The following is a 27,377-nucleotide window of genomic DNA, read 5'->3' on the forward strand; positions in this document are numbered from 1 at the left end:
CTCTGGGCAGTGTATTAGTCTCTGGGCTGTGTGGCACTCTCTGGGCTGCGTGTTAGTCTCTGGGCTGTGTGGCACTCTCTGGGCTGCGTGTTAGTCTCTGGGCTGTGTGGCACTTACTGGGCAGTGTGGCACTTTCTGGGCTGTGTGTTAGTCTCTGGCTGTGTGGCACTTACTGGGCAGTGTGGCTCTCTGGGCAGTGTATTAGTCTCTGGGCTGTGTGGCACTCTCTGGGCAGTGTTTTAGTCTCTGGGCTGTGTGGCACTCTCTGGGCTGTGTGTTAGTCTCTGGGCTGTGTGGCACTTACTGGGCAGTGTGGCACTTTCTGGGCTGTGTGTTAGTCTCTGGCTTTGTGGCACTTAATGGGCAGTGTGGCACTCTCTGGGCTGTGTGGCGCTGACTGGGCAGTTTGGCAGTCTCTGGGCAGTGTGGCATTTGCTGCATTGTGCGCCAGTGTGTATTTAGGTGTCTTCAACTGGATATTGGGAGGGTTTAAGCCCACAAGCATTGATTAATGCGACTAACAAAGGTATTTACAGTGTTTATGTGGTAGATGTGCATCTATCTATAATTTGCATGGGGCAGGATGGGGTAAGTACGTCGTAGCCAAACCATAACCGTCAGTCATGGCTGGGAACCCTAGGCTGGAACCTGCCCCGGCTTGAGAGGAGCCCCCCATGTATGATCAGATGGCTCCTGGCTGCTAATCCAAATAGGGTGCACGGGGTTGGTTACTTTCATCCATGGGAGGAGGGGATTGTGACCCCTGCAGGGTGTCTGTGGGTGGGGGGGGGGGGCACATACATTGCAATAATTATTCTGCTAAACCAGTTGGCGGCAGCCATTTTCTGACAGCCCCGCCCCCAGAGCAAGCAGCATGGCTTCACATCAAGGAGACACCAAGGAACGAAAAAGTTCTTCTTTATTGTAAGGAAAAGATTTGACAAGTATCATGCTTTGTGTATAGTCGCCTGGAACATCAGCTTGGGCCCATCTGCGGGTACCACCCGGCGCTGTCCGGGCACCGCACTCGTTTTGCCTTAGAGGATATGCCAGGGTATAAGCAGCGGGTGTGTATCAATATAAAGGTCAGTGTATGTACATTTATGAGGCAACCCTATACCCTACACCATAATGGGCAACTGTGGGTGACACACCCACTGGCATGGGGGCACCCATTGGGCTGTACTAGAACCCCTCCCTTGGCTAATTCCGATACAAATGTGGTGAAATCTAGGGGCCCTAGAGAGGTCACATGCCATTATCTAGAAGAGTTTGTCTCTGGGGGAAGGTCCTCCCACCAATGTGTAGGTGTGGCCCAAAAGCTGGCAGCTAGGTGGGGAGATATTGCTTGTGGCGTAGGGTGGCTGAGGGATGGTGGGGTGAGCACACGTTTTAAGCAAATGGTAGAGTCTGTCCACAGTGTATTGGTGACAAGATGCTTTCTGACGTTTCAAGACTGGTGGGGAGGTGGCCTTCATGGGTCATGGCATAGAACCCTTCCCTCAGAAACTGTCCCTTTATGTTAACTAAGGGGGGGCAATACCCCTGTTGTCGCATGTCGATAGCCGACAGCTGAAGCGGAATGAGACATTCTCGGTGACTGAATAAGGTGGTGTGAGGGAGTGATCATGTGTCCCATTGGTGGCATCTGGCCATGGAAGAGAAGAGGCCCGAAGGGATACGGAGATGGTTCCTCAACTCCCGCCTTCAGAGGCTCAAAGGGATTGTCCAGCTGCTTCTTCTTTTTGGACTTGCTGCTCACCTTTCGGTTCCTCGTCTGGATCCCCTCCTTCTTCATCGTCAGGGGGCGGTTCACCTAAATAAAGGTAAATTGTTCTTTAATTAAAAGCAGTTATGGCAGTTAATGTATCATTACAGTTATTTATACTCTGGCATTTAACAAGACGATGGTCGTTAATACATTGTAGAGGCTGAATGGGTCTGTGCCGGGCTGGCATCGGGTTACAGTGGGTATGGCTGTATTTTACATGCCCACATTCTGGTGCCATGGTGATTGCCTTTAGGATGGAGTGTGTTCCATTTGTGTATATATGGCACGGGGCAGTCCTTATTCCGGGGTATTTTTAGTGAAAGGCAAATGGGAGGAAGAATGCTCAGATCATGCTCTGTTCCTCACATTGTGGAGCTTGTAATAGAGGCCACAGGCGTTACAGACAGGGTCTCCGCTTGCATTCCGTCTCCACAGGGTGGTGGTGCTTGTGTGGCAATTACTGCACTGGGTTCCAGCTCTCTTACTGACGATCTGTAGGCGACACATGAACATTCAACTTATCAACAAAGTGAAACAAGCCAGAAATTATCACTGTTACCTACCATATATGTCCAGAGGCAGCAATCTGGGTAGTATTTTGTCTGTATAGTTTGGGAAGATTTTGCCCAACCACATTGCTATACGTGGTTGGAACAAATGGAACTGGCCCTTAGAGGTAGGCAGTTTGAGATACCCAATAAGGCTAACAAACATGCCCCCAATGTTCCTCCTAAATTTCATGATCATGAGTGCAACACAAGCACTCCTATGGCTTAGTGACCCACTAAACAGTTGGTGAACTTCCCCTTTAGCTCACCACTTCCCTGTCCCCCCAGCATGATCCTGGGGTGTCTAAAGCTCCAGTAACATAGTGACCATCCCTTCTCCTAGTGGAAGTCATACCAGGCGTTTCTTTGGTCGTATTAGTGGACGATTCTGTCCGTTCATTTTGTGGTACAGGCCACAGGCGTTGCACAGGTAGTGCCCACTCAGATCTCGCCTCCACAATGGAGTCACTGTGGCTCCACAGTTCACACACTCGCGATCTTCTGTAAAAAGAGCAAATCAAAAGTTTTTCATTTATTGATTCTCAATCCCCTGTCCCTTCCAGTGATGCCCCCTCCTGCAAAGATCCAAGCCTGGTTTACTGCCTAGAGAGTCTTATACCTGTTGACTGAAACAGACTGGGGCTGAACTCCTGTCCTCCTACTCCTAGATACCCCACCTGGGGCAAACTGGGGCTTCTTGATTCCAAGGGCAAAAGATCAGTGGTCAGTGGGCTTGTCCTCTCCGTCTTTAAGGTCTCCAGGAACTTTGGACTACCTTCATGCTCTGCTGGAGGAGCTGAGCCCAACAAGAAAGGAGCAGCATTGTACAAAGGAGGAGACGTAATAGGGCCAAAGGACGAAGCAGCTGAGGGGTATAAAGGCACTGTTCCTGGGCTTCTCCCATATGCTGTCAGGCTGTGGGGGATCCCAACACTGGTTTCTGGCCAATGTAAAGGGAATGTCTGAAGCACTGAGAGAAAGAGAATATAGAAAGGCATCTGTTTTAGAAAAACATTACTGTATGGGAGAGAGTAAGATACACCCCAAATGTCCTAGAGAGAAACTATAAAGCACCCTTGTAGAGGAGAGGTAGACTTATAGGGCTGGAATGTGGCATAGAGAGAAAAGTATAAAGCATTTTGGTGAAGAGAGAAGGATATAGCACAAATGTGTAAAAGAGAGAGAGAAGGATAAAGAGCTCTTGCGGGAGGGAGAGATGGATAAAGGTCTCTTGCGGTAGGTAGAGAAGGATAAAGTGCTCTTGCAGGATGGATAGAAGGATAAAGGTCTCTTGCGGGAGGTAGAGAAGGATAAAGAGCTTTTGCAGGATGGAGAGAAGGATAAAGGTCTCTTTTGGGAGAGAGAGAAGGATCAAGAGCTCTTGCTGGAAAGAGAGAAGGATCAAGAGCTCTTGCTGGAAATAGAGAAGGATCAAGAGCTCTTACTGAAGGGAGAGATGGAAAAAGACCTTTCGGGATGGAGAGAAAGTTAAAGAGCTCTTTTGGGAGAGAGAGAGGAATAAAGAGCTCTTGCAGGAGGGAGAGATGGATAAAGACCTTGAAGGAGAGAGAGAAGGATAAAGAACTTTTTTTGGGAGAGAGAAGGATAAAGAGCTCTTATGGGAGAAAGAGAAGGAGAAAGCTCTTGCGGGAGGGAGAGAAGAATTAAGGTCTCTTTCAGGAGGGAAAGAAGGTTAAAGAGCTTTTGCAGGAGAGAGAGAAGAAGTAAGAGCTCTTGCGGGAGGGAGAGAAGGATAAAGAGCTTTTTTGGGAGAAAGAGAAGGATAAAGAGCTCTTGCGGGAGAGAGAAGGCTAAAGAGCTCTTTTGGGAGAGAGAGAAGGATAAAGAGCTCTTGCTGGAAAGAGAGAAGGATCAAGAGCTCTTGCTGAAGGGAGAGATGGAAAAAGACCTCTTTCGGGATGAAGAGAAAGATAAAGAGTTTTTTTTGGGAGAGAGAAGAATAAAGAGCTCTTGCAGGAGGGAGAGAAGGATAAAGACCTCTTGAAGGATGGAGAGATGGATAAAGAGCTCTTGCAGGAGAGAGAGAAGGATAAAGAGCTTTTTTTGGGAAAGAGAGAAGGATAAGGAGCTCTTGCAGGAGGGAGAGAAGGATAAAGAGCTTTTTTTGGTAAAGAGAGAAGGATAAGGAGCTCTTGCAGGAGGGAGAGAAGGATAAAAAGTTCTTATGGGAGAAAGAGAAGGAGAAAGTGCTTGCGGGAGGGAGAGAAGAACAAAGAGCTTTTTTAGGAGAAGGATAAAGAGCTCTTGTGGGAGGGAGAGAAGGATAAAGGTCTCTTTCAGGAGGGAAAGAAGGATAAAGAGCTCTTGCAGGAGAGAGAGAGAAGGATAAAGAGCTTTTTCTGGAGGGAGAGAAGGATAAAGGTCTCTTTTGGGAGGGAGAGATGGATAAAGAGCTTTTTTGGGAGAGAGAGAAGGATAAAGAGCTCTTGTCAGAGGGAGAGAAGGATAAAGAGCTTTTTTGGGAGAAAGAAGGATAAAGCGCTCTTGCAGGAGGGAGAGAAGGATAGAGACCTCTTGCAGAAGAGAGAGAAAGATAAAGAGCTTTTTTTGGGAGAGAGAGAAGGATAAGGAGCTCTTGCAGGAGGGAGAGAAGGATAAAGAGCTGTTATGGGAGAAAGAGAAGGAGAAAGGTCTCTTTCGGGTGGGAGAGAAGAACAAAGAGCTTTTTCGGGAGAAGGAGAAGGATAAAGAGCTTTTTTTGGGAGAGAGAGAAGGATAAAGACCTTGAGGGAGGGAGAGAAGGATAAAGACCTCTTGCGGGAGGGAGAGATGGATAAAGGTCTCTTTCGGGAGGGAGAGATGGATAAAGAGCTTTTTTGGGTGAAAGAGAAGGATAAAGAGCTCTTGCGGGAGAGAGAAGGATAAAGACCTCTTGCAGGAGAGAGAGAAGGATAAAGAGCTTTTTTTAGGAAAGAGAGAAGGATAAGGAGCTCTTGCAGGAGGGAGAGAAGGAGAGAGACCTCTTGCAGGAGAGAGAGAAGGATAAAGACCTCTTGCAGGAGAGAGAGAAGGATAAAGAGCTTTTTTTGGGAAAGAGAGAAGGATAAGGAGCTCTTGCAGGAGGGAGAGAAGGAGAGAGACCTCTTGCGGGAGAGAGAGAAGGATAAACACCTCTTGCAGGAGAAAGAGAAGGATAAAGACCTCTTGCAGGAGAGAGAGAAGGATAAAGAGCTTTTTTTGGGAAAGAGAGAAGGATAAGGAGCTCTTGCAGGAGGGAGAGAAGGAGAGAGACCTCTTGCGGGAGAGAGAGAAGGATAAAGACCTCTTGCAGGAGAGAGAGAAGGATAAAGACCTCTTGCAGGAGAGAGAGAAGGATAAAGAGCTTTTTTTGGGAAAGAGAAGAATAAAGAGCTCTTGCAGGAGGGAGAGAAGGAGAGAGACCTCTTGCGGGAGAGAGAGAAGGATAAAGACCTCTTGCAGGAGTGAGAAAAGGATAAAGAGCTTTTTTTGGGAAAGAGAGAAGGATAAGGAGCTCTTGCAGGAGGGAGAGAAGGATAAAAAGCTCTTATGGGAGAAAGAGAAGGAGAAAGCGAAGGAGAAAGCTCTCGCAGGAGGAAGAAAAGAACAAAGAGCTTTTTCGGGAGAAGGATAAAGTACCCTTATGGGAGGGAGAAACTACAGAGCCAAAAGAAAATGTAGAACAGGTAGGGAGTGCATATGAAAAAGAGAGAACCCATAGAGTTAATTGTGTGAGAGAGAGCGAGAACCCAGTAGTGGGTGTTTGTATATAACTCATTTTTAAGTGGTATTACCATGAATGAGGGAGAATGAAAGCATTTCCCATCATGCACTAAGTACTTTAAGGCTTCTCACCTGGAGAATGTCGGAATCCCCCCACTGCTCGGGAGCTCACTGTCCCCCCATAATGACCAGGGCTGCTTTCACCCCCCAGACCATACAGGAACTCTGAGTCCTCAGAAGTGCTTGCAAGAGCTGACTCTGTATAATTAGGGAGGGGCTCCTGTGTGGTCAGAGTGGTATAATCCATGGCTCCTATGGGGTGGGAGATGCACTTCCAGCGAATCCTAGGAGAGAAGCAAGTGCAATGTTATTCCAGGCCTATCTAGGGCCGTAGGGCCCGACTCTGTACATGGCATTAGGGAGAGAGGTAGTACCCACTGTCTGTGCTTCTGCTGCTGGCCCATTCCTGTTGGACAGGCTCTGCCCAACGTGCCCAAGGCATTATGCCCCATTTCCACCCATGAACAGGGCACCAGTCTGGCTAAGTAGAGTCGGTGCTGGGATATGGAAATGGATTTAAGGGAGATATAAAGGGGCTCAGTATCAATTACTATTTTTGATGTGTACGCCCTTCTGTTGTACAGCGCTGCACTATATGTTGCCCTTCTATAAATACGACTTATTGCTCGATGACCTGGCTAGAGTGGCGTTGGGAATGAGGGGTGGGCTTAGAGCAGCTCTGACAGTCAGGCTACCAACCTAGGGTATCTCAATTATTTCTATGCCAATAGAAGGTAACCATCAAAGGAGAACTTCACCCAAAAACTGAAAATGTCATTCTAAGCAGCGCCTCAGTATCCATTGATTGCTACTGTCTGACCGTTTATTTTTTGCACTGCTGGTTCTGACTCCTGAAACAATGTAACTCTAATCAGCTCCATAATATCAGCTTAATCCTCATTCTCACTGGGTTTATAGTTATGTGTAAAGGTGGCCATACTCTGCAGGATCTGCTCGTTTGGTGTGGTCACCAAGCGAGCAGATCTTCTCCCGAAATGCCCACCTAAAGATCAAGATGCGAGCTGATGCGGTACATGATCTGATGGAAAAATCAAACCTGCCCAATCGAGATTTGGACAATTTCAGGGCAGATGTTGGTTGGGGAGGCCCGTCGCTGGTGCCCATATACAGGCAGATAAGCTGCTGAATCAGTCTAAATGAGGGAGCCAGATGTTGGTCGGGGAGGCCCGTCGCTGGTGCCCATATACAGGCAGATAAGCTGCTGAATCAGTCTAAATGAGGGAGCCAGATGTTGGTCGGGGAGGCCCATCGCTGGTGCCCATATACAGGCAAATAAGCTGGTGAATTAGTCTAAATGAGGGAGCCAGATGTTGGTCGGGGAGGCCCGTCGCTGGTGCCCATATACATGCAAATAAGCTGCTGAATCAGTCTAAATGAGTGAGCCAGATGTTGGTCGGGGAGGCCCGTCGCTGGTGCCCATATACAGGCAGAAAAGCTGCTGAATCAGTCTAAATGAGTGAGCCAGATGTTGGTCGGGGAGGCCCGTCGCTGGTGCCCATATACAGGCAGAAAAGCTGCTGAATCAGTTTAAATGAGGGAGCCAGATGTTGGTCGGGGAGGCCCATCGCTGGTGCCCATATACAGGCAGATAAGCTGCTGAATCAGTCTAAATGAGGGACCTGGAGGGGAACAGGCTTTTGCTACATTGATTCACGAGTCAGAAAACATAAAGGGATCATTACAGCCCTTCTCATTAGTCAGAAAAGCAGTGTTAGGGCGGGGTTCCCCTCCGTGTATTAACAATATAAATTGTGTAGAAGTCACACACAGGGTGGACACGACAGGGGCCTTTTCATGTGCCGTTCCATAACAACAGCTCTGATCCGTTAAAGGAAGTCAGAATTTATTTCCTTGATGAACTTATCTGCCCAAGATCTGACTTCTGCACAGCAGTGACAAAATACTCAGCTTGTCTGCACTTGGATTTCAAGATGCACAGATAAGAGCGCAATGATGGGGGCAATCTAAACGGACACGGGCATAGCGCCCGCCCCACACCATAATGCAAGAACGGGGAGGGCTTACTGTAATTAACAAGGGTGACGGGGTACAGAATGGGGACTAGTCCTGATCTGTCCATAAGAACTTGGTCAGGAGGGGAGATGTTACTTATGGGGCAACTGTAAGGTAGAAATGAGAAGGAACTAACAGTAAAGGGAAAGGAGGGGCTGCTAATCAACATAAACCCAAAGAGAGCAAACAAACTCGCCCCCAAGTGGTGAAGTGCAGAATAGAAGTCTGAAGTACGTGCTGGTAAGGGAGTGGACCCCATCTAGGCTTGAGTTCTGTGCTACCCACTATGGGAGGGGACAACAAGAACACATTTGTCATGAAAGTTGACCATAAAGAGACTCCCAGAGAAGCCACCTAGAGTCTTCTGGATCCAAACTGCATTATTACTAGAAACTGCTAGCTTCCCATTGGGAATCTGCATTCTTCTGGGAGGGGCCTTCTAGCTTCCCATTGGGAATCTGCATTCTTCTGGGAGGGACCTCCTAGCTTCCCATTGGGAATCTGCATTCTTCTGGGAGGGACCTCCTAGCTTCCCATTGGGAATCTGCATTCTTCTGAGAGGGACCTTTTAGCTTCCCATTGGGAATCTGCATTCTTCTGGGAGGGACCTTCTAGCTTCCTATTGGGAATCTGCATTCTTCTGGGAGGGACCTTTTAGCTTCCCATTGGGAATCTGCATTCTTCTCAGAGGGACCTTCTAGTTTCCCATTGGGAATCTGCATTCTTCTGGGAGGGACCTTCTAGCTTCCCATTGGGAATCTGCATTTTTCTGGGAGGGACCTTTTAGCTTCCCATTTGGAATCTGCATTCTTCTCAGAGGGACCTTCTAGCTTCCTATTGGGAATCTGCATTCTTCTGGGATTGACCTAGCTTCCCATTGGCATTCTTCTGGGAGAGACCTTCTAGGTTCTCATTGGGAATCTGCATTCTTCTGAGAGGGACCTTCTCACTTCCCATTGGGAATCTGCATTCTTCTGGGAGAGACCTTCTAGCTTCCGATTGGGAATCTGCATTCTTCTGAGAGGGACCTTCTCACTTCCCATTGGGAATCTGCGTTCTTCTGGTAGGGACCTTCTAGCTTCCCATTGGGATTCTGCATTCTTCTGGGAGGGACCTTCTAGCTTCCCATTGGGAATCTGCATTCTTCTGGGAAAGACCTTCTAGGTTCCCAATGGGAGTCTGCATTCTTCTGAGAGGGACCTTCTCACTTCCCATTGGGAATCTGCATTCTTCTGAGAGGGACCTTCTAATTTCCCATTGGGAATCTGCATTCTTCTGGGAGAGACCTTCTAGCTTCCCATTGGGAATCTGCATTCTTCTGGGAGAGACCTTCTAGCTTCCCATTGGGAATCTGCATTCTTCTGAGAGGGACATTCTCACTTCCCATTGGGAATCTGCGTTCTTCTGGTAGGGACCTTCTAGCTTCCCATTGGGAATCTGCATTCTTCTGGGAGGGACCTTCTAGCTTCCCATTGGGATTCTGCATTCTTCTGGGAGGGACCTTCTAGCTTCCCATTGGGAATCTGCATTCTTCTGGGAGAGACCTTCTAGGTTCCCAATGGGAGTCTGCATTCTTCTGAGAGGGACCTTCTCACTTCCCATTGGGAATCTGCATTCTTCTGGGAGGGACCTTCTAGCTTCCGATTGGGAATCTGCATTCTTCTGAGAGGGACCTTCTCACTTCCCATTGGGAATCTGCGTTCTTCTGGTAGGGACCTTCTAGCTTCCCATTGGGAATCTGCATTCTTCTGGGAGGGACCTTCTAGCTTCCCATTGGGAATCTGCATTCTTCTGGGAGGGACCTTCTAGCTTCCCATTGGGAATCTGCGTTCTTCTGGTAGGGACCTCCTAGCTTCCCAATGGGAATCTGCGTTCTTCTGGTAGGGACCTTCTAGCTTCCCATTGGGAATCTGCATTCTGATGTCAATAAGAAAAGGAACATCCTAGTGCAATGCATTGTGGGAGTGAGGGGGAGCAACGTGCTACAGAGAGGATAGATCTATTCCAGAGAAGCAGGAGAGTTACAGTAAGGGGCACCCAGTCTTTCTTTTAAAGGCCAAGTAAGCCCAACAATTACATACAGTATTGCCTAATCATCCTAAGCAACGTCCCATATACATTTGTGCCACAGCTTAACCTTTCCTCACTGCTGGTTCTAAATCCTGATAGAGTGGAGCAGAAGCCAGCGGAGAATGCTACATTGCTTCAAGAGTCAGAACCAGAGAAGGGAAAGGGACAGGCACAGTGACAGTTACACATAACTATAAACCCAGTGAGAATGAGGAATGAATGGGTATTGGGGAGTTGTATCAGGAGTCAGAACCAGCAGTGCAGGGAAGGGACAGACACAGTGACAGTTACACATAACTATAAACCCAGTGAGAATGAGGGATGAATGGGTATTGGGGAGTTGTATCAGGAGTCAGAACCAGCAGTGCAGGGAAGGGAAAGGGACAGGCACAGTGACAGTTATACATAACTATAAACCCAGTGAGAATGAGGGATGAATGGATATTGGGGAGTTGTATCAGGAGTCAGAACCAGCAGTGCAGGGAAGGGAAAGGGACAGACACAGTGACAGTTACACATAACTATAAACCCAGTGAGAATGAGGAATGAATGGATATTGGGGAGTTGTATCAGGAGTCAGAACCAGCAGTGCAGGGAAAGGGACAGACACAGTGACAGTTACACATAACTATAAACCCAGTGAGAATGAGGAATGAATGGGTATTGGGGAGTTGTATCAGGAGTCAGAACCAGCAGTGCAGGGAAGGGAAGGGACAGACACAGTGACAGTTACACATAACTATAAACCCAGTGAGAATGAGGAATGAATGGGTATTGGGGAGTTGTATCAGGAGTCAGAACCAGCAGTGCAGGGAAGGGAAAGGGACAGACACAGTGACAGTTACACATAACTATAAACCCAGTGAGAATGAGGGATGAATGGATATTGGGGAGTTGTATCAGGAGTCAGAACCAGCAGTGCAGGGAAGGGAAAGGGACAGACACAGTGACAGTTACACATAACTATAAACCCAATGAGAATGAGGGATGAATGGATATTGGGGAGTTGTATCAGGAGTCAGAACCAGCAGTGCAGGGAAGGGAAAGGGACAGACACAGTGACAGTTACACATAACTATAAACCCAATGAGAATGAGGGATGAATGGATATTGGGGAGTTGTATCAGGAGTCAGAACCAGCAGTGCAGAGAAGGGAAAGGGACAGACACAGTGACAGTTACACATAATTATAAACCCAGTGAGAATGAGGAATGAATGGATATTGGGGAGTTGTATCAGGAGTCAGAACCAGCAGTGCAGGGAAGGGAAAGGGACAGACACAGTGACAGTTACACATAACTATAAACCCAGTGAGAATGAGGAATGAATGGGTATTGGGGAGTTGTATCAGGAGTCAGAACCAGCAGTGCAGGGAAGGGAAAGGGACAGACACAGTGACAGTTACACATAACTATAAACCCAGTGAGAATGAGGAATGAATGGATATTGGGGAGTTGTATCAGGAGTCAGAACCAGCAGTGCAGGGAAGGGAAAAGGACAGACACACAGTTACACATAACACATAAATGCTCCGAGTAGAGTTCTAAACAAGGGAGGGTTGCAAGGGGCCTGTATAGCGCAGCCCCCCCCCATGGGTGAGTTAGTGGTTAGGGAGGGATTGGCTAAACAAGGCTACTTAGTTAGTAGGTTAGCCAGCGTCTCAGCATGGGAGTTGCAGGGAGTTATGGCTCTCTCTGGCTTCTGGTTTCGGAGACGCGGACCCTCAGTACCAGCAATAGGGACGTCAGGCAGAACCCAACATGGTTCCTCATTCCCACTCCAGCCTGCGCACCCTCTTGCACTACCCCACTGTACACAGGCAGGCAGCTGAGGATTCTGGGAGCTGTAGTCTGACGTGGTGCTTTGAGTGCTCGCTTCCACACCATGCTGTGCTACAGAGCGCGGGGATTGTGGGAGTTCTGCTACTGAGGTGTCTCACAGACTGACAGACAGAGATACCCCCGAGCCCCACACCATGCTGCGCTACAGAGCCTGTTGGTGCCATTGGTGCATGACATGGTTTCTCAGGCCCCCCACATAATCCCACCCTGGGATATGGAGCACAGGGGATTGTGGGAGTTCTGCTAGGGAGGTGTCTCACAGACAGACAAACAGAGAGATAACCCAAAGCTCCACTTACCTCCTGCGGGAGCTGCCACACAGCCTTCCTTATCCAGATCTCTGACTGTATCTGTGCCCACAGTCCCTCCTTGGGCCCCGGGGTCCCCACTATCTGCCTTATTGCACTCACTCACCAACCTGCCAACTCTGTCACATCTTCCCCTCCTTCCCACAAGTAACTCTTCTGCCCCCTGTGTCCCTAGATATGGGCAGGGCCTGCCCGTCGCCCCGCCCTTGTCACTGAAACACCCTACTGGCCACTCACACTGGCCAGAGGGTGCATGGAGCCATCCTGTACTCCTCATTGCCTCCCACTTCTGAGCCCATCGGTACCGACACTCCGGTTCCACAGAACCAGCACTCCGGACTCTGCTTATACTTACACATCAACTTATGTCTTGACAGGAAAGGGTGCAATTAGATGATTCAGGGGTCCCGAGGGGGGAGGTACCTGAAGCCAAGAATTGGATCTGGTAAAGGAGGGGGTTAAATAATCCTGAGTGTGGCTTCTAGTGAAGTAAAGAGTTAAGTGAAGCTGAGTATGTGATCTGGCAGAATGAGCATTAAGCATAGGATCTGGTACAGAAAGGGTTAAGTTTGCTGAGCATGGGATCTGGTATAGGAAGGGTTAAATGGCAATGAGTTGTTGTCGTGGGAGAGAAAGGGTTAAGTGTATACAGTGTCCCAGAAGGGTTAAATGAAACGATACACCAGGAGAGGAATGGTTAAAGTTTGCTTTCCGTGCCCTGGGATAGGAATGGTTAAGGGGGTTGTTCCCCTTGAGATAACTGTTTTTATTATTTGTCGTTCGTTAGTTATTGCACTTTAGTTGGCGTTTCAGCAGCTATCTGGTTGCTAGGGTCCCAATTACCTTAGCAACCAGGGAGTGGTTTGTCGGAGAGACTGGAATATGAAGGATGGGCCAGGGATGCAGGGGTCGGGGAAGGATGGGCCAGGGGATGCAGGGGTCGGGGAAGGATGGGCCAAGGGATTGCAGGGGTCGGGGGAAGGGATGGGCCAGGGGATGCAGGGGTCGGGGAAGGATGGCCAGGGGATGCAGGGGTCGGGGAAGGATGGGCCAGGGATGCAGGGCCGGGAAGGATGGGCCAGGAGATGCAGGGGTCGGGGGAAGGATGGGCCAGGGATGCAGGGGTCGGGGAAGGATGGGCCAAGGGGATGCAGGGGTCGGGGAAGGATGGGCCAGGGATGCAGGGGTCGGGGGAAGGATGGCCAGGGGATGCAGGGGTCGGGGAAGGATGGGCCAGGGGATGCAGGGGTCGGGGAAGGATGGGCCAGGGGATGCAGGGGTCGGGGAAGGATGGGCCAAGGGATGCAGGGGTCGGGGAAGGATGGGGCCAAGGGATGCAGGGGTCGGGGGAAGGATGGGCCAGGAGATGCAGGGGTCGGGGAAGGATGGGGCCAGGGGATGCAGGGGTCGGGGAATGGATGGGCCAGGGCGGAGTGCAGCGGGGTCGGGGAAGGATGGGCGATGGGCCGAGGAGATGGTGCAGGGTCGGGGAAGATGGCCAGGGATGCAGGGGGTCGGGGAAGGATGGGCCAGGAAGATCAGGGTCGGGGAAGGATGGGCCAGGGGATGCAGGGGTCGGGAAGGATGGGCCAAGGGGATGCAGGGGTCGGGGAGGAATGGGGCCAGGGGATACAGGGGTCGGGGAAAGGATGGGCCAAGGGATGCAGGGGTCGGGAAGGCATGGGCCAGGGAATGCAGGGGTTCGGGAAGGATGGGCCAGGAGATGCAGGGGTCGGGGAAGGAATGGGCCAGGGATGCAGGGTCGGGGAAGGATGGGCCAGGAGATGCAGGGGTCGGGGAAGAATGGGCCAAGGGATGCAGGGGTCCGGGGGAAGGATGGGCCAGGGATGCAGGAGGTCGGAAGGATGGCCAGGGATGCAGGGGTCGGTGGAAGGATGGGCCAAGGGATGCAGGGGTCGGGGCAAGGATGGGCCAGGGGCATGCAGGGTCGGGAATGGATGGGGCCAGGGATGGCAGGGGTCAGGAGGAAGGATGGGCCAGGGGATGCAGGGGTCGGGGAAATGGGCCAGGTGCAAGGGGTCGGGGAAGGATGGGCCAGGGAATGCAGGGGTCGGGAAGGATGGGCCAGGGGATGCAGGGGTCGGGGAAGGATGGGAAAGGATGCAGGGTGGGGATGGCCAGGGGAGCAGGGGAAGATGGGCCAGGGGATGCAGGGGTAGGGGAAGGATGGGGCCAGGAGATGCAGGGTTAATGGCTGTGCTGGCAGAGTTACGGGGGGGGGGGTTAGAGATCCTGGGGGACACAGGGCAGGCCGCAGGGGGTAATAGAGGAGTCAGGGAAGTAGAAGCCCCGGCCCTTATGCAGCTCGTCCCCCCGTCCCACCCCAACTCCCACCCCCCATTCACTGATGTCAGACTTTGGCAAACAGGCCCGTGCCATCAGATAGCATCTTATCATGTGTGAGCAGCTGCCCGGGGACAGGGACCAACCACTCGGCAAGCCACAGCCTTCAGCCACAGCTCCTACTCCTCCTCAGCCACCGCTGACTGGCAGTTGTACTCTTAACCCATGCCCTGCCGGAGAGGAGTGGGATACTATCTGGCAGAGGAGGAGTTAATGCAGAACTGGAGAAAGGGGGTCTCCATTCTGATAGCAGGTCCATAACAGGCAAGGGAACCCGTGTGGGCAGGGGAAGGGTTACTGGGTGCCACGCTGAGTCCTGGCAGGGGAAGGGTTACTGGGTGCCACGCAGAGTCCTGGCAGGGGAAGGGTTACTGGGTGCCACGCTGAGTCCTGGCAGGGGAAGGGTTACTGGGTGCCACGCAGAGTCCTGGCAGGGGAAGGGTTACTGGGTGCCACGCTGAGTCCTGGCAGGGGAAGGGTTACTGGGTGCCACGCAGAGTCCTGGCAGGGGAAGGGTTACTGGGTGCCACGCTGAGTCCTGGCAGGGGAAGGGTTACTGGTGCCACGGCAGATGAGTCCTGGCAGGGGAAGGGTTCTAAGGGTGCCAACGCTGAAAGTCCTGGCAGGGGAAGGGTTACTGGGTGCCACGCACGAGTCCTGGCAGGGGGAGGGTTACTGGTGCACACGCGAGAGTCCTGGCAGGGGAAGGGTTACTGGGTGCCACGCTGAGTCCTGGCAGGGGAAGGGTTACTGGGTGCCACGCTGAGTCCTGGCAGGGGAAGGGTTACTGGTGTGCCACGACTAGCGAAGTCCTGGCAGGTAGAGGGTTACTGGGTGCCACGCAGAGTCCTGGCAGGGGAAGGGTTACTGGGTGCCAACGCGAGAGTCCTGGCAGGGGAAGGGTTACTGGGTGCCACGCAGAGTCCTGCAGGGGAAGGGTTACTGTCCACGCTCTGGCAGGGGAAGGTCTACTGGGTGCCACCAGAGTCCTGCAGGGAAGGGTTACTGGTGCCACGCTGAGTCCTTGCAGGGGAAGGGTTACTGGGGTGCACGCACGAGTCCTGGCAGGGAGAGGGTTAACTGGGTGCTCCACGCTGAGTCCCTGGCAGGGGAAAGGGTTACTAAGGTGCCACGACGAGTCCTGGCAGGGGAAAGGGTTATGGGGTGCCACGCTGAGTCCTGGCAGGGGAAGAGGTTACTGGGCCAACGGCAGAGTCCTGGCAGGGGAAGGGTTACTGGGTGCCACGCATTGAGTCCCTGGCAGTGGGAATAGGGTTACTGGGTGCCAACGCAGAGTCCTGGCAGGGGAAGGGTTACTGGGGTGCCAACGCTAGAGTCCTGGCAAGGGAAGTGGGATTACTGGGTGCCTAACGCTGAGTCCTGGCAGGGGAAGGGTTCTGGGATGCCACGCGAGTCCTGGCAGGGGAAGGGTTAACTGGTGCCACGCAGAGGTCCTGGCGAGGGGAAGGGTTGCTGGGTGCCACGCTGAGTCCTGGCAGGGGAAGGGTTACTGGGTGCCACGCAGAGTCCTGGCAGGGGAAGGGTTACTGGGTGCCACGCTGAGTCCTGGCAGGGGAAGGGTTACTGGGTGCCACGCAGAGTCCTGGCAGGGGAAGGGTTACTGGGCACTGTGTGGGGCTCTGGTAGTTAAGGGGTTACTGGGCACTGTGCGGGGCTCTGGTAGTTAAGGGGTTACTGGGCACTGTGCGGGGCTCTGGTAGTTAAGGGGTTACTGGGCACTGTGCGGGGCTCTGGTAGTTAAGGGGTTACTGGGCACTGTGCGGGGCTCTGGTAGTTTAAGGGGTTACTAGTGGCAGCTGGGTGCGGGGCTCTGGTAGTTAAGGGGTTGAGCTGGGCACTGTGGCGGGGCTCTGGTGTTAGGGTACTGGGCCCACTCAGTGTTTGGCTGAAAGTGCTGAGTTGTCCCCACACCCCTGAGCTCTGGGCCTGAGTAACTGCCCTTATCTTTGCTCCATTTGTCCAGATACCCCCGCGGGCCACAAGCGCCGCCCACGCCACCCGCCTTCTGATTGGCCTTCCTGCCTCAGTAAGTCCCGTACCCTCTTGGTACCAGATGACTGGCCCGTTGTGGCCTCACTGCCCCGTCAACTTCTCTGGTACCGGTAACTGAATTGCCGTTGTGCCTCAACTGCCGCGTCACTCTGGTAGCCCGGTACTGATTGGCCCGTTGTGCTCACTGGCCCCGTCACTCTGGTAACCCGGATACTGATTGGGCCCGTTGTGGTCCTGATACTGCCCCCTACCTCTGGGTACGCCCGGATACTGAATTTGGCCCGTTGGTGCCTCACTGCAACCTCACTCTGGTACCCGGTACTGATTGGCCCGTTGTGCCTCACTGCCCCCTCACTCTGGTACCCGGTACTGATTGGCCCGTTGTGCCTCACTGCCGCCCTCAACTCTGGTAACCGCGGTACTGATTGGCGTGCCGTTTGTGCCTTCACTGCACCCTCACTCAGCTGGTACCCGGTACCGATTGGCCTGTTTGTGTCTCCTGCCCCTCACTCTGGTAACCCGGTACTGATTGGCTCCGTTGTGCCCTCACTGCAACCCTGCCACTTGGTACCCGGTACCCGATTGGCCCGTTGTGGCTCACTGCCCCCTACTCACTCGGTACCCGTTGGTACCGATTGCCTGTTGTGTCCTCACTGCCCCCTCACTCTGGTACCGGTACCCGATTGGCCTGTTGTGTCTCACTGCCTCCTCACTGCTGGTACCGGGTTACTGATTGGCCCGTTGTGCTCACTGTGCCCCCCTCACTTGGTAACCCGGTTAACCCGCGATTGGCGCGTTGTGCCTCATGCCCCCTCACTCTGGTACGGGTACCGATTGGCCCGTTGTGCCTGCACTGCCCCCTCCCTCTGGTACCGGTACCGATTGGCCCGTTGTGCCTCACTGCAACCCTCACTCCTGACCCGGTACCGTTGGCCCGTTGTGCCTCACTGCCCCCCGTCACTCTGGTACCCGGTAACCGGATTGGCCGCGTTAGTGGGCCTCACTGCCCGCCGCGCCAACCCGCCGCCGCCCGCTGACCCGCCCTCACTCTGGTAGCCGGGTACCCGATTGGGCCCGTTGTCTCAACTGCCCCTCACTCTGGTACCCGGTCTGATTGGCCGCGTTGGGTGCCTCACTGCCCCTACATCTGGTACCCCGGGGTTTTACCCCGATTGGCCCGTTGTGTCACATGCCCCTCACTCTGGTACCGGTAACTTGAATTGGCACCGTTGTGCCTCACTGCCCCTTCACTCTGGTACCTCGGTAGCTGATTTGGCCCGTTGTGCCTCACTGCCCCGTCACTCTGTCCCGGTACCGATTGGCCCGTTGTGTTCAACACTGCCCCCTGACTCTGGTAACTGGGTTAGCCGATTGGCCCGTTTGTGCCTCACTGCCCCTCAACTCTGTACCCGGTACCGTTGATTGGCCCGTTGTGTCCTCACTGCCCTCCGTCACTCTGGTACTGGGTACCCCGATTGGCCCGTTGTGCCTCACTGCCACCCTCAACCTGCTGGTACCCGTACCCGATTGCCCGTTGTGCCTGCAATGCCGTCACTCTGGTACCCGTTAACCGATTGGCCCGTTGTGCCTCACTGCCCCTCACTCTGGTACCGGTACCGATTGCGCCGCGTTGTGCCTTCACTGCCCCGCTCACTCTTGTAACCCGGTACCGAATTGCCGCGTTGTGCCTCACTGCCCCCTACTCTGCGTACCCGGTACCCTGATTTGGCCCAGTTGTGCCCTCAGCCTGCCCCTCACTCTGGTACCCGGTACCGATTGGCCCGTTGTGCCTCACTGCCACCCCCTCACTCTTGTACCCGGTACCGATTGGCCCGTTGTGCCTACACTGCCCCTCACTCTGGTACGGTACCGATTGGCCCGTTGTGCCTCACTGCCCCCTCACTCTGGTACCCGGGGTACCGATTGGCCCGTTGTGGCTCACTGCCCCCTCACTCCTGTACCGGTACCCTGATTGGCCCGTTGTGCCTCACTGCCTCACTCTGAGTAACCGGGGTACCGATTTGGCCTCACCGTTGTGCCTCACTGCCCCTCACTCTGGTACCTCGGGTACCGATTGGCCCGTTGTGCCTCACTGCCCCCTCACTCTGGTACCGGGTACCGATTGGCCCGTTGTGCCTCACTGCCCCCTCACTCTGGTACCGGGTACTGATTGGCCCGTTGTGCCTCACTGCCCCCTCACTCTGGTACCCGGTACCGATTGGCCCGTTGTGCCTCACTGCCCCCTCACTCTGGTACCCGGTACCGATTGGCCCGTTGTGCCTCACTGCCCCCTCACTCTGGTACCGGGTACCGATTGGCCCGTTGTGCCTCACTGCCCCCTCACTCTGGTACCGGGTACCGATTGGCCCGTTGTGCCTCACTGCCCCCTCACTCTGGTACCCGGTAACTGATTGGCCCGTTGTGCCTCACTGCCCCGTCACTCTGGTACCCGGTACCGATTGGCCCGTTGTGTCACACTGCCCCCTGACTCTGGTACTGGGTACCGATTGGCCCGTTGTGCCTCACTGCCCCCTCACTCTGGTACCCGGTACCAGATTTGGCCCGTTGTGCCTCACTTGCCCGTCACTCTGGTACTGGGTACCGATTGGCCCGTTGTTGCTCACTGCCCCCTCACTCTGGTACCCGGTACCATATAGATTGGCCCGTTGTGCCTCACTGCCCCGTCACTCTGGTACCCGGTACCGATTGGCCCGTTGTGCCTCACTGCGCCCTCACTCTGGTACCGGGTACCGATTGGCCCGTTGTGCCTCACTGCCCCCCTCACTCTTGTAACCCGGTAACCGATTGGCCCGTTGTGCCTCACTGCCCCCTCACTCTGGTACCGGGTACCGATTGGCCCGTTGTGCCTCACTGCCCCCTCACTCTGGTACCCGGTACCGATTGGCCCGTTGTGCTCTCACTGCACCTAGCCCCTCACTCTTGTACCCGGTACGCGATTGGCCCGTTGTGCCTCACTGCCCCCTCACTCTGGTTCCGGGTACCGATTGGCCCGTTGTGCCTCACTGCCCCCGTCACTCTGGTACCGGGTACCGATTGGCCGTTGTGCCTCACTGCCCCCTCACTCTGGTACCGGTACCGATTGGCCCGTTGTGCCTCACTGCCCCTCACTCTGGTACGCCGGGGTACCGATTGGGCCCGTTGTGCCTCACTGCCCCCTCACTCTGGTACCCGGTACCATCCTGTTGGCCCGTTGTGCCTCACTGCCCCCTCACTCTGGTACACGGTACCGATTGGCCCGTTGTGCCTCACTGCCACCCTCACTCTGGTACTGGGTACCGATTGGCCCGTTGTGCTCACTGCCCTCTCACTCTGGTACCGGATACCGATTGCGCGTTAGTGGCCTCACTGCCCCTCACTCTTGTAACCGTCGGTAACCTCCACGATTGGCAGCCGTTGTGCCTCACTGCCCCGTCACTCTGGTTACTGGTACTCGATTGGCCACGTTGTGGGCCTCACTGCCCCCTCTAGATCTCGTGCTCAGCCTGGACCACGGGTACGATTGGCCCGTTGTGCCTCACGCCCCGTCACTCTGGTACCCGTTGTTGGCCTGCACTGACCTCTTAGGTCCGACCTGATTCTGCTGCCTCACTGCACCCTCACTTCTGTACCGGGTAACGATTGGCCCGTTGTGCTCACTGCCCCCTACTCTGGTACCCGGTACCGGATGGCCCCGTTGTGCCTCACTGCCCCCTCACTCTTGGTACCCGTCAGGGTACTGATTTGGCCCGTTGTGCGCCTTGCACTGCACCCTCACTTCTGGTACCTCGGGTACCGACTGCCCGTTGTTTCACTGCCCTCACTTCTGTACCCGGTACTGAATTGGCCCGTCTGTTGCCTGCTGCACCGCTCAGCCCCCCCCTCCCCCTCTACTGTACCCGGACCAGCGGTACCGTTGGCCAGCATTCTTCACTGTTGTGCCTACTGCCCCCTCACTCGTGGTACCGATGTGGGTACCTTGGCCTGTTGTGTCTCACTGCCCCCTCATCTGGTACCGGTACCGATTGCCCGTTGTGTCTCACTTGCACCCTCACTCTGGTACGGGTACTCGATTGGCCCGTTGTAGCGCTCACTGCCCCTCTCACTCTGGTACCGCGGTACGATTGGCCCGTCTTGTGCTTCACTGCCCCCTCACTCTGGTACCGGGTACCGATTGGCCGTTGTGGTCTCACTGCCCCTCACTCTGGTACCGTGGTACGATTGGCCCGTTGGTGCCTCACGCCACCCTCAGCTCTGGCCTACCACAGGTACCGATTGGCCCGTTGTGGCCTCACTTGCCCCCTCACTCTGGTATCCGCGGGTACCGCTGGCCCGTTGTGCCTCACTGCCCCTCACCTGGTACCGAGGTACGCGATTGGCCCGTTGTGCCTCCCCCACTTGCGCCCTCTACTCTGGTAACCCCGCAGAGCCGTATATGGCCCGTTGTGCCTAACACTGCCCCCTCACTCTGGTACCCAACCAACGGACATTGGCCGTTGTGTCCATCACTGCCCCCGTCACTCTGGTAACCAGGGTTAATCCATTTGGCCGTTGTTGCCTCACTGCCTCCCTCAACTCTGGTACCCGGTACTGGATTGCGCCGTTGTGCCTCACTTTGCCGTCACTGACCCCCGTAACATGCCCTTGGTCACGCCGATGGTATGACCGGATTGGCCCGTTGTGCCTCACTGCCGCCCTCACTCTTGGACCACACGGGTACCTGATTGGCCCGTTGCTGCCTCACTGCCGGCCGTCACTTCTGGGTACCACGGGTACCTGATTGCGTCGCCGTTTGTGCCTCACTGGCCCGCGGTCACTCCCTCTGACCGGTATGCCGATGTGGCCCGTTGTGTCACACTGCCCCGACTGACTCCTGGTACCTGTACCGATTGGCCGTTGTGCCTCCTGCCCCCTCACTCTGACCGGTACCGATTGGCCGCTTGTCGCTCACTGCCCCGTCACTCTTGTACCCGGTAACCGTTGGCCGTTGTGGCCATCATGCCCCTCACTCTGTTACGGGTACCGATTGGCCCCGTTTGTGCCTCACTGCCCCGTCCTCTAGGGTACCCGCGGATCCGATTGGCCCGTTGTGCCTCACTGCCCCCTCACCTCTTTGTAACCCGGGTACCGAATTTGGCCCCGTTGTGCCTCACTTGCCCCCCTCCACTTCTTGTACTCGGGTACGATTGGCCCGTTGTGCCTCACTGCCCCCTCACTCTGGTACCGGGTACCGATTGGCCCGTTGTGCCTCACTGCCCCCTCACTCTGGTACCCGGTACCGATTGGCCCGTTGTGCCTCACTGCCCCCTCACTCTGGTACCCGGTACCGATTGGCCCGTTGTGCCTCACTGCCCCCTCACTCTGGTACCGGGTACCGATTGGCCCGTTGTGCCTCACTGCCCCCTCACTCTGGTACCGGGTACCGATTGGCCCGTTGTGCCTCACTGCCCCCTCACTCTGGTACCGGGTACTGATTGGCCCGTTGTGCCTCACTGCCCCCTCACTCTGGTACCCGGTACCGATTGGCCCGTTGTGCCTCACTGCCCCCTCACTCTGGTACCCGGTACCGATTGGCCCGTGTGCCTATCTGCCGCCGCTCATCTGGGTACGCAGTAGCCTGATTGCCCGTTGTGCTCACTGCCCCTCAGCTCTGTACTGGGTACCATCTGGCCCGTTGTGCCTCACTGCCGCCTCACTCTCAGGTACCCGGTATGATTGGGTCCGGTTGTGCCTCACTGCCTGATCACTCTGGTACCGGTACCTGATTGGCCCGTTGTGTCACACTGCCCCCCTGACTCTGGTACTGGGTACCCGATTTGAGCCTTGTTGCCTCTGCCTCACTGTCCCCCCTACCATTGCCCGTGCCTCCGCCGTCACTCTGGGGTACTCGACCGATTGGCCCGTTGCTGCCTCACTGCCCCTGCACTCTGGTACCCGGGTAACCAGATTGGGCCCGTTGTGGCCCATGCCCCGCCCTCACTCTGGTAACCCGGTACAAGATCTGGCCCGTTGTGCCTCACTGCCCGTCACTCTCTGGTTAGCCGTCGGTACGTATTGGCCGCCGATATGTGCCTCACCTGCCCCCTCACTTGGTACCCGGTACCGGATTGGCTCCGTTGTGGCCTCACTGCCCCTCACTCTGAGCTACCCGAGTACCCGATTGGCCGTTGTGCCTCACTGCCCCCTCACTCTGGTACCGGTACCGATTGGCCCCCCCCGCCGTTTGTGCGCTACACTGCCGCCCTCACTCTTGTACCCGGGTAATTCCTGATTGCCCGTTGTGCCTCACTGGCCCCCACTCTGGTACCCGGTACCGCATTGGGCCCGTTGCTGCTCCACTGCCCCCTCAACTCTGGTTACGCGGTACCGATGATGAGCCCGTTGGTGCCTCACTGCCCGCCTCACTCTGGTACCGGGTACCGATTGGGCCCGTTGCTGCCTCACCCTCGTCCGTCCGCTGCCGTTCCACTGCCTCATGGTACCTGGTAACGATGGCCCGTTGTGCCTCACTGCCCTCACTCTGCGTACCGGGTACCGATTGGCCGTTGTGCCTGCATGCCGTCACTCTGCGTACACTGGTCACACGACCGATTGGCCGTTGTGTACTGCTTGATCTGCGGACTGGTACCGCGAGTTGGCCCGTTGTGCCTCAACTGCCCCTCACTCTGGTACCCGCGTACAGATTGGTCCGTTGTGCCTCACTTCCCCGCACTACTGTTACCAGTCCGATCCCGTTTGTGCTCCACTCCTCCTGGGTCGTTACCGATTCCGTTGTGCCTACTCGCCCGCCCTCATTGGTACCGGGTACGATTGGCCGTTGCTGCCTCACTGCCCCGTCACTCTCGGTACGGGCTACTGATTGCCGTTGTGGCCTTCACTGCCCCTCACTCTGGTACCAGGGTACCGATTGGCCCCGCTTGTGCCTACCTCGCCTCCACTTCTGTCCGCGGTACCGATTGAGGCCGATTGTGCCTCACGTGCCGCCCCTCACTCGTGGTACCCTGGTACCCTAAGATTGGCCCGTTTGTCCTGCCACTCCCGTCACTCTTGCTGACCGCGGTACCTGATTGCCCGTTGTGGCCTCACTTGCCCCCTCACTCTGGTACCCTAGGTAGCCTATTGGCCCCGTTGTGCCTCAGTGCCACCCGTCACTCTGGTAACGCGGTACCCGATTGGCCGTGGTTGTGTTCCTCAACTGCCGCCCTCACTCTCGCGTACCACGGTACTGATTGGCACCGTTGTGCCTCACTGCACCCGTCACTCTGGTACCGCGGTAGCGATTGGCCCGTTGTTGCCTCACTGCCCTCACTCTTGGTACCCTACGGTACATCGTGATTGGCCGGTTGTGTCTCACTTGCCCCGTCACTCTGTACCGCGTACCGATTGCCTGTTGTGCCTCACTGCCCCCTCAACTCTAGGTACGGGTACTCCGATTGGGCTCCGTTGTGCCTCACTGTCCCCCTCTCACTTCCTGCGTACCCGGTACCCGATTGGCCCGCGTGTGCCTCACTGCCCCCTCACTCTTGTACCGGGTACCGATTGGCCCGTTGTGCCTCACTGCCCCCTGCCATCTGCGTACCGGGTACGATTGGCCGTTGTGGCCTCACTGCCCCTCACCTCTGGTACCCAGTGAGTAACGATTGGCCCGTTGTGCCTGCACTGCCCCGCCTCACTCTGGTACCCGGTAGCGAATTGGCACCGGTTGTGCCTCACTGCCCCCTCCACTCTCTGGTACCGGGTACCGATTGGCCCGTTGTGCCTCACTGCCCCTCACTCTGGTACCGGTACTGATTGGCCCCGTTGTGCTCACTGCCCTCCCCCCTCCAGCTCATCTGGTACCCGGGTACCGATTGGCCCGTTGTGTGCCTCACTAGCCCCCGTCACTCTGCGTACCGGCGTACTGATGGCTCCCGTTGTGCCTCACTGCCCCCTCACTCTGGTAACCCCGGTGATGGCCACTCCCCGTACTCTGGTCCGCACCGATTGGTTGTGTCCCTACTGCCCCCTGCAACTCTGGTACTGCGGTACCGATTGGCCCGTTGTGCCTCACTGCCCTCTCACTCTGCGTACCCCGGTACCGATGGCCCGTTGTGCCTCACTGCCCCACCTCTTGGTACTGGTACCGATTGGCCCGGTTGTCTGCACTGCCGCCCTCACTCTGCGTAACCCGGTATGCGATTGGCCCGGTGTTGTTCCTCACTGCCCTCGTCACTCTGGTACCCTTATGGTACGATTGGCCGTTTGCTGCCCTGCACTGCCCCCTCACTCTGGTACCGAGGTACGCGATTGGCCCGTATGTGCCATCACTGCCCCCTCATCTGTACCCCGCCGGTACCGATTTGGCCCGTTGTGCCTCACTGCGCCCCTCACTCTGGTACGGGTACCGATTGGCCCGTTGTGCCTCACACTAGCCCCTTCAGCTACTGGTACCGTACCGATTGGCCCGTTGTGCTCTCAGCCCACTTGTTCCCGTCATCCTGGCTACTAGCCCCACTTGTACTGGGTACCTGCATTGGCCCGTTGGCCTCACTGCCCCGTCACTCTCGGATGACCGGTACCGATTGGCCCGTTGTGCTCACCCCCCCTCACTCTTGGTACCGCGGATACTGCGATGGCCCGTTGTGCCTCCGCACTTGAACACGTATGCCCGTTGCCTCACTCCCCTCCACTGGTACCGCCGGATACCGATTGCCCGTTTGTCCTCACTCGCCCCCTCACTCTGGTACCGCCGCGGATACTGATTGGCCCGTTTGTTGCCTCACTGCCCCCTCACTCTGGTACTGCGGTACCGATTGGCCCGTTGTGCCTCACTGCCCCCTCAACTCTGGTACCAGTGGTACGATTGGGCCCGTTGTGCGCTCACTGGCCCTCACATCTCGGTACCCGGTACGGGATTGGCCCGTTTGTGTCACACTGCCCCCTGACTCTTGGTACCCGGTATCCGATTGGCCGTTGTGCCTCACTGCCCCCTCACTCCGTACCCGGTACCGATCCGTGGCCCGTTGCTGCCTCACTGCCCGTACTCTCGGTACCATGCGGTACCTGAGTTGGCCGGTTGTGCCTCACTGCCCCCTCACTCCTGGTCACCCGGTACTGATTGGCCGTTGTGGCCTCACTGCCTCCGTCACTCTGGTACCAGCGGTACCGGATTGGGCCCGTTGTGCCTCCTGCCCCCCTCGCACTCTGGTTACCGGGTACCGATTGGCCCTGTTGTGCCTCACTTGCCCCCTGCACTCTGGTACGGCCGTTACCTGATGGCCCGCTTGTGCCGTCACTGCCCCCTCACTCTGGGTACCGGTACCTGATTGGCGCCGTTGTGCCTCACTGCCCCCTCACTCTGGTATGGGTACCGGATTGCCCGTGGTGCTCACTGCCCGCGTCACTCTGGTACCTGCGGTACTATGTATTGGCCCGTTTGGCCTGCGAACTGCCCCCTCACTCTGGTACCCGGTACCGTGATGGCCCGTTTGTCTCCACTGCCCCTCACTCGTGGTACCCGGTACGATTGCCCCGTTGTGTCCTCACTGCCACCCCACTCTGGTAACTGGTGTACGATTGGCCCGTTGTGCCTCACTGCCCCCTCACTCCTGGGTTAACCCTCCGGGTACGATTGGCCCGTTGTGCCTACTTGCCCCTCACTCTGGTACCCGGATACTGCAATATGGGCCCGTTGTGTCAACTGCCCTCCTACTCTGGTAGCTGGATACCCGATTGGCCGCGTTGTTGCCCTCAACTGCCCCCTCACACTGGTAACCCAGGTACCGATCTTGGCCGCGTTCGCTGCCTCACTGCCCCTCACTCTGGTAACTGCGCCAGCGGGTACCGATTGGCCCAGTTGTGCCTCACTATGCCCCTCTCACTCTGGTACCCAGGATTACCGATTGCCACCGTTGTGCCTCACTGCCCCGGTCACTCGGTACCGGATACCGATTGGCCCGTTGTGCCTCACTGGCCCCCTCACTCTAGTACGCGGTATTCCGATTGCCCGTTGTGTTCACATGCCCCCTCACTCTGTACCCGGGAATACCGATTGGCACCCGTGTTGCCTCACTGCCCCCTGCATACTCTGGTACCGGAACGATTGGCCGTTGTGCTTCACTTGCCCCTCACTCTTGTACCGGGTACCGATTGGCCCGTTGTGCCTCACTACTGCCCCCTCACTCTCCGGTACGGGAGTACCTGATTGGCCCGTTGTGCCTCACTTGCCCCTACCTCTCGGTACCGGGGTACTGATTGGCCCCGTTTGCCTCCTGCCTCCTCCACTCTGGTACCGGCAGGTTATGATTGGCCCGGTTGTGCCGTCACTGCACCCGTCACTCTGGTACCCTCCGCGTACGTTAGGTACCAATTGGCCCGTTGTGCCTCACTGCCCTGTCACTCTGGTACCCGCACCGTACTGTGGCCGTTGTGCCCCTTCAACTGCCCCCCTCACTCTGGTACCGAGCAAGGGGTACCGATTGGCGTGCCCGTTTGTGCCTCAGCACTGCCCCACCTCCTACTCTGTACCCCCGGGGTACCTCGGATTGGGGCCCGTGTGACCTCACTGCCCCTCACGTCTGGTGACCCGTAACCGGTAACCGATTGGCCGCCCGTTGTGGCCTCATACTCAGCTGCCCCTCACTCTGGTACCATGGTACTTGATTATGGCCCCGTTGTGGCCATCAACTGC

The 27,377-nt window shown here is 55.7% G+C and overlaps 2 protein-coding genes across 2 annotated transcripts in view; one reads left to right on the forward strand and one right to left on the reverse strand.

Annotated features, from left to right (window-relative positions):
- Nucleotides 1–27,377, forward strand: part of LOC100125049 (hypothetical protein) — a 97,569-nt gene that overhangs the window by 51,359 nt on the left and 18,833 nt on the right.
- On the reverse strand, nucleotides 902–12,499 carry gata1 (GATA binding protein 1). Its single transcript, XM_031891176.1, has 6 exons — nucleotides 12,326–12,499; nucleotides 6,154–6,365; nucleotides 2,939–3,289; nucleotides 2,675–2,820; nucleotides 2,138–2,263; nucleotides 902–1,816 (listed from the first exon to the last, which is right to left on the reverse strand). Exons 2-6 carry the CDS (start codon nucleotides 6,326–6,328, stop codon nucleotides 1,523–1,525), a joined length of 1,092 nt encoding a protein of 363 aa, XP_031747036.1. The 5' UTR covers nucleotides 6,329–6,365; nucleotides 12,326–12,499; the 3' UTR covers nucleotides 902–1,522.

This window comes from Xenopus tropicalis, chromosome 8 (genome assembly GCF_000004195.4).
Source record: "Xenopus tropicalis strain Nigerian chromosome 8, UCB_Xtro_10.0, whole genome shotgun sequence".
In the NCBI taxonomy this organism is placed as follows: Eukaryota; Metazoa; Chordata; class Amphibia; order Anura; family Pipidae; genus Xenopus; species Xenopus tropicalis.

What these genes read in the sequence shown, in the direction of transcription:
- gata1 (XM_031891176.1), bottom strand. Translation starts at nt 6,328, where the DNA reads ATGGATTATACCACTCTGACCACACAGGAGCCCCTCCCTAATTATACA. An exon ending in GGGATTCCGACATTCTCCAG is followed by an intron (nt 3,290 to 6,153) that starts GTGAGAAGCCTT and finishes TCTTTCTCTCAG; the next exon opens with TGCTTCAGACATTCCCTTTA. An exon ending in TCTATTACAAGCTCCACAAT is followed by an intron (nt 1,817 to 2,137) that starts GTGAGGAACAGA and finishes ACCTTTATTTAG; the next exon opens with GTGAACCGCCCCCTGACGAT.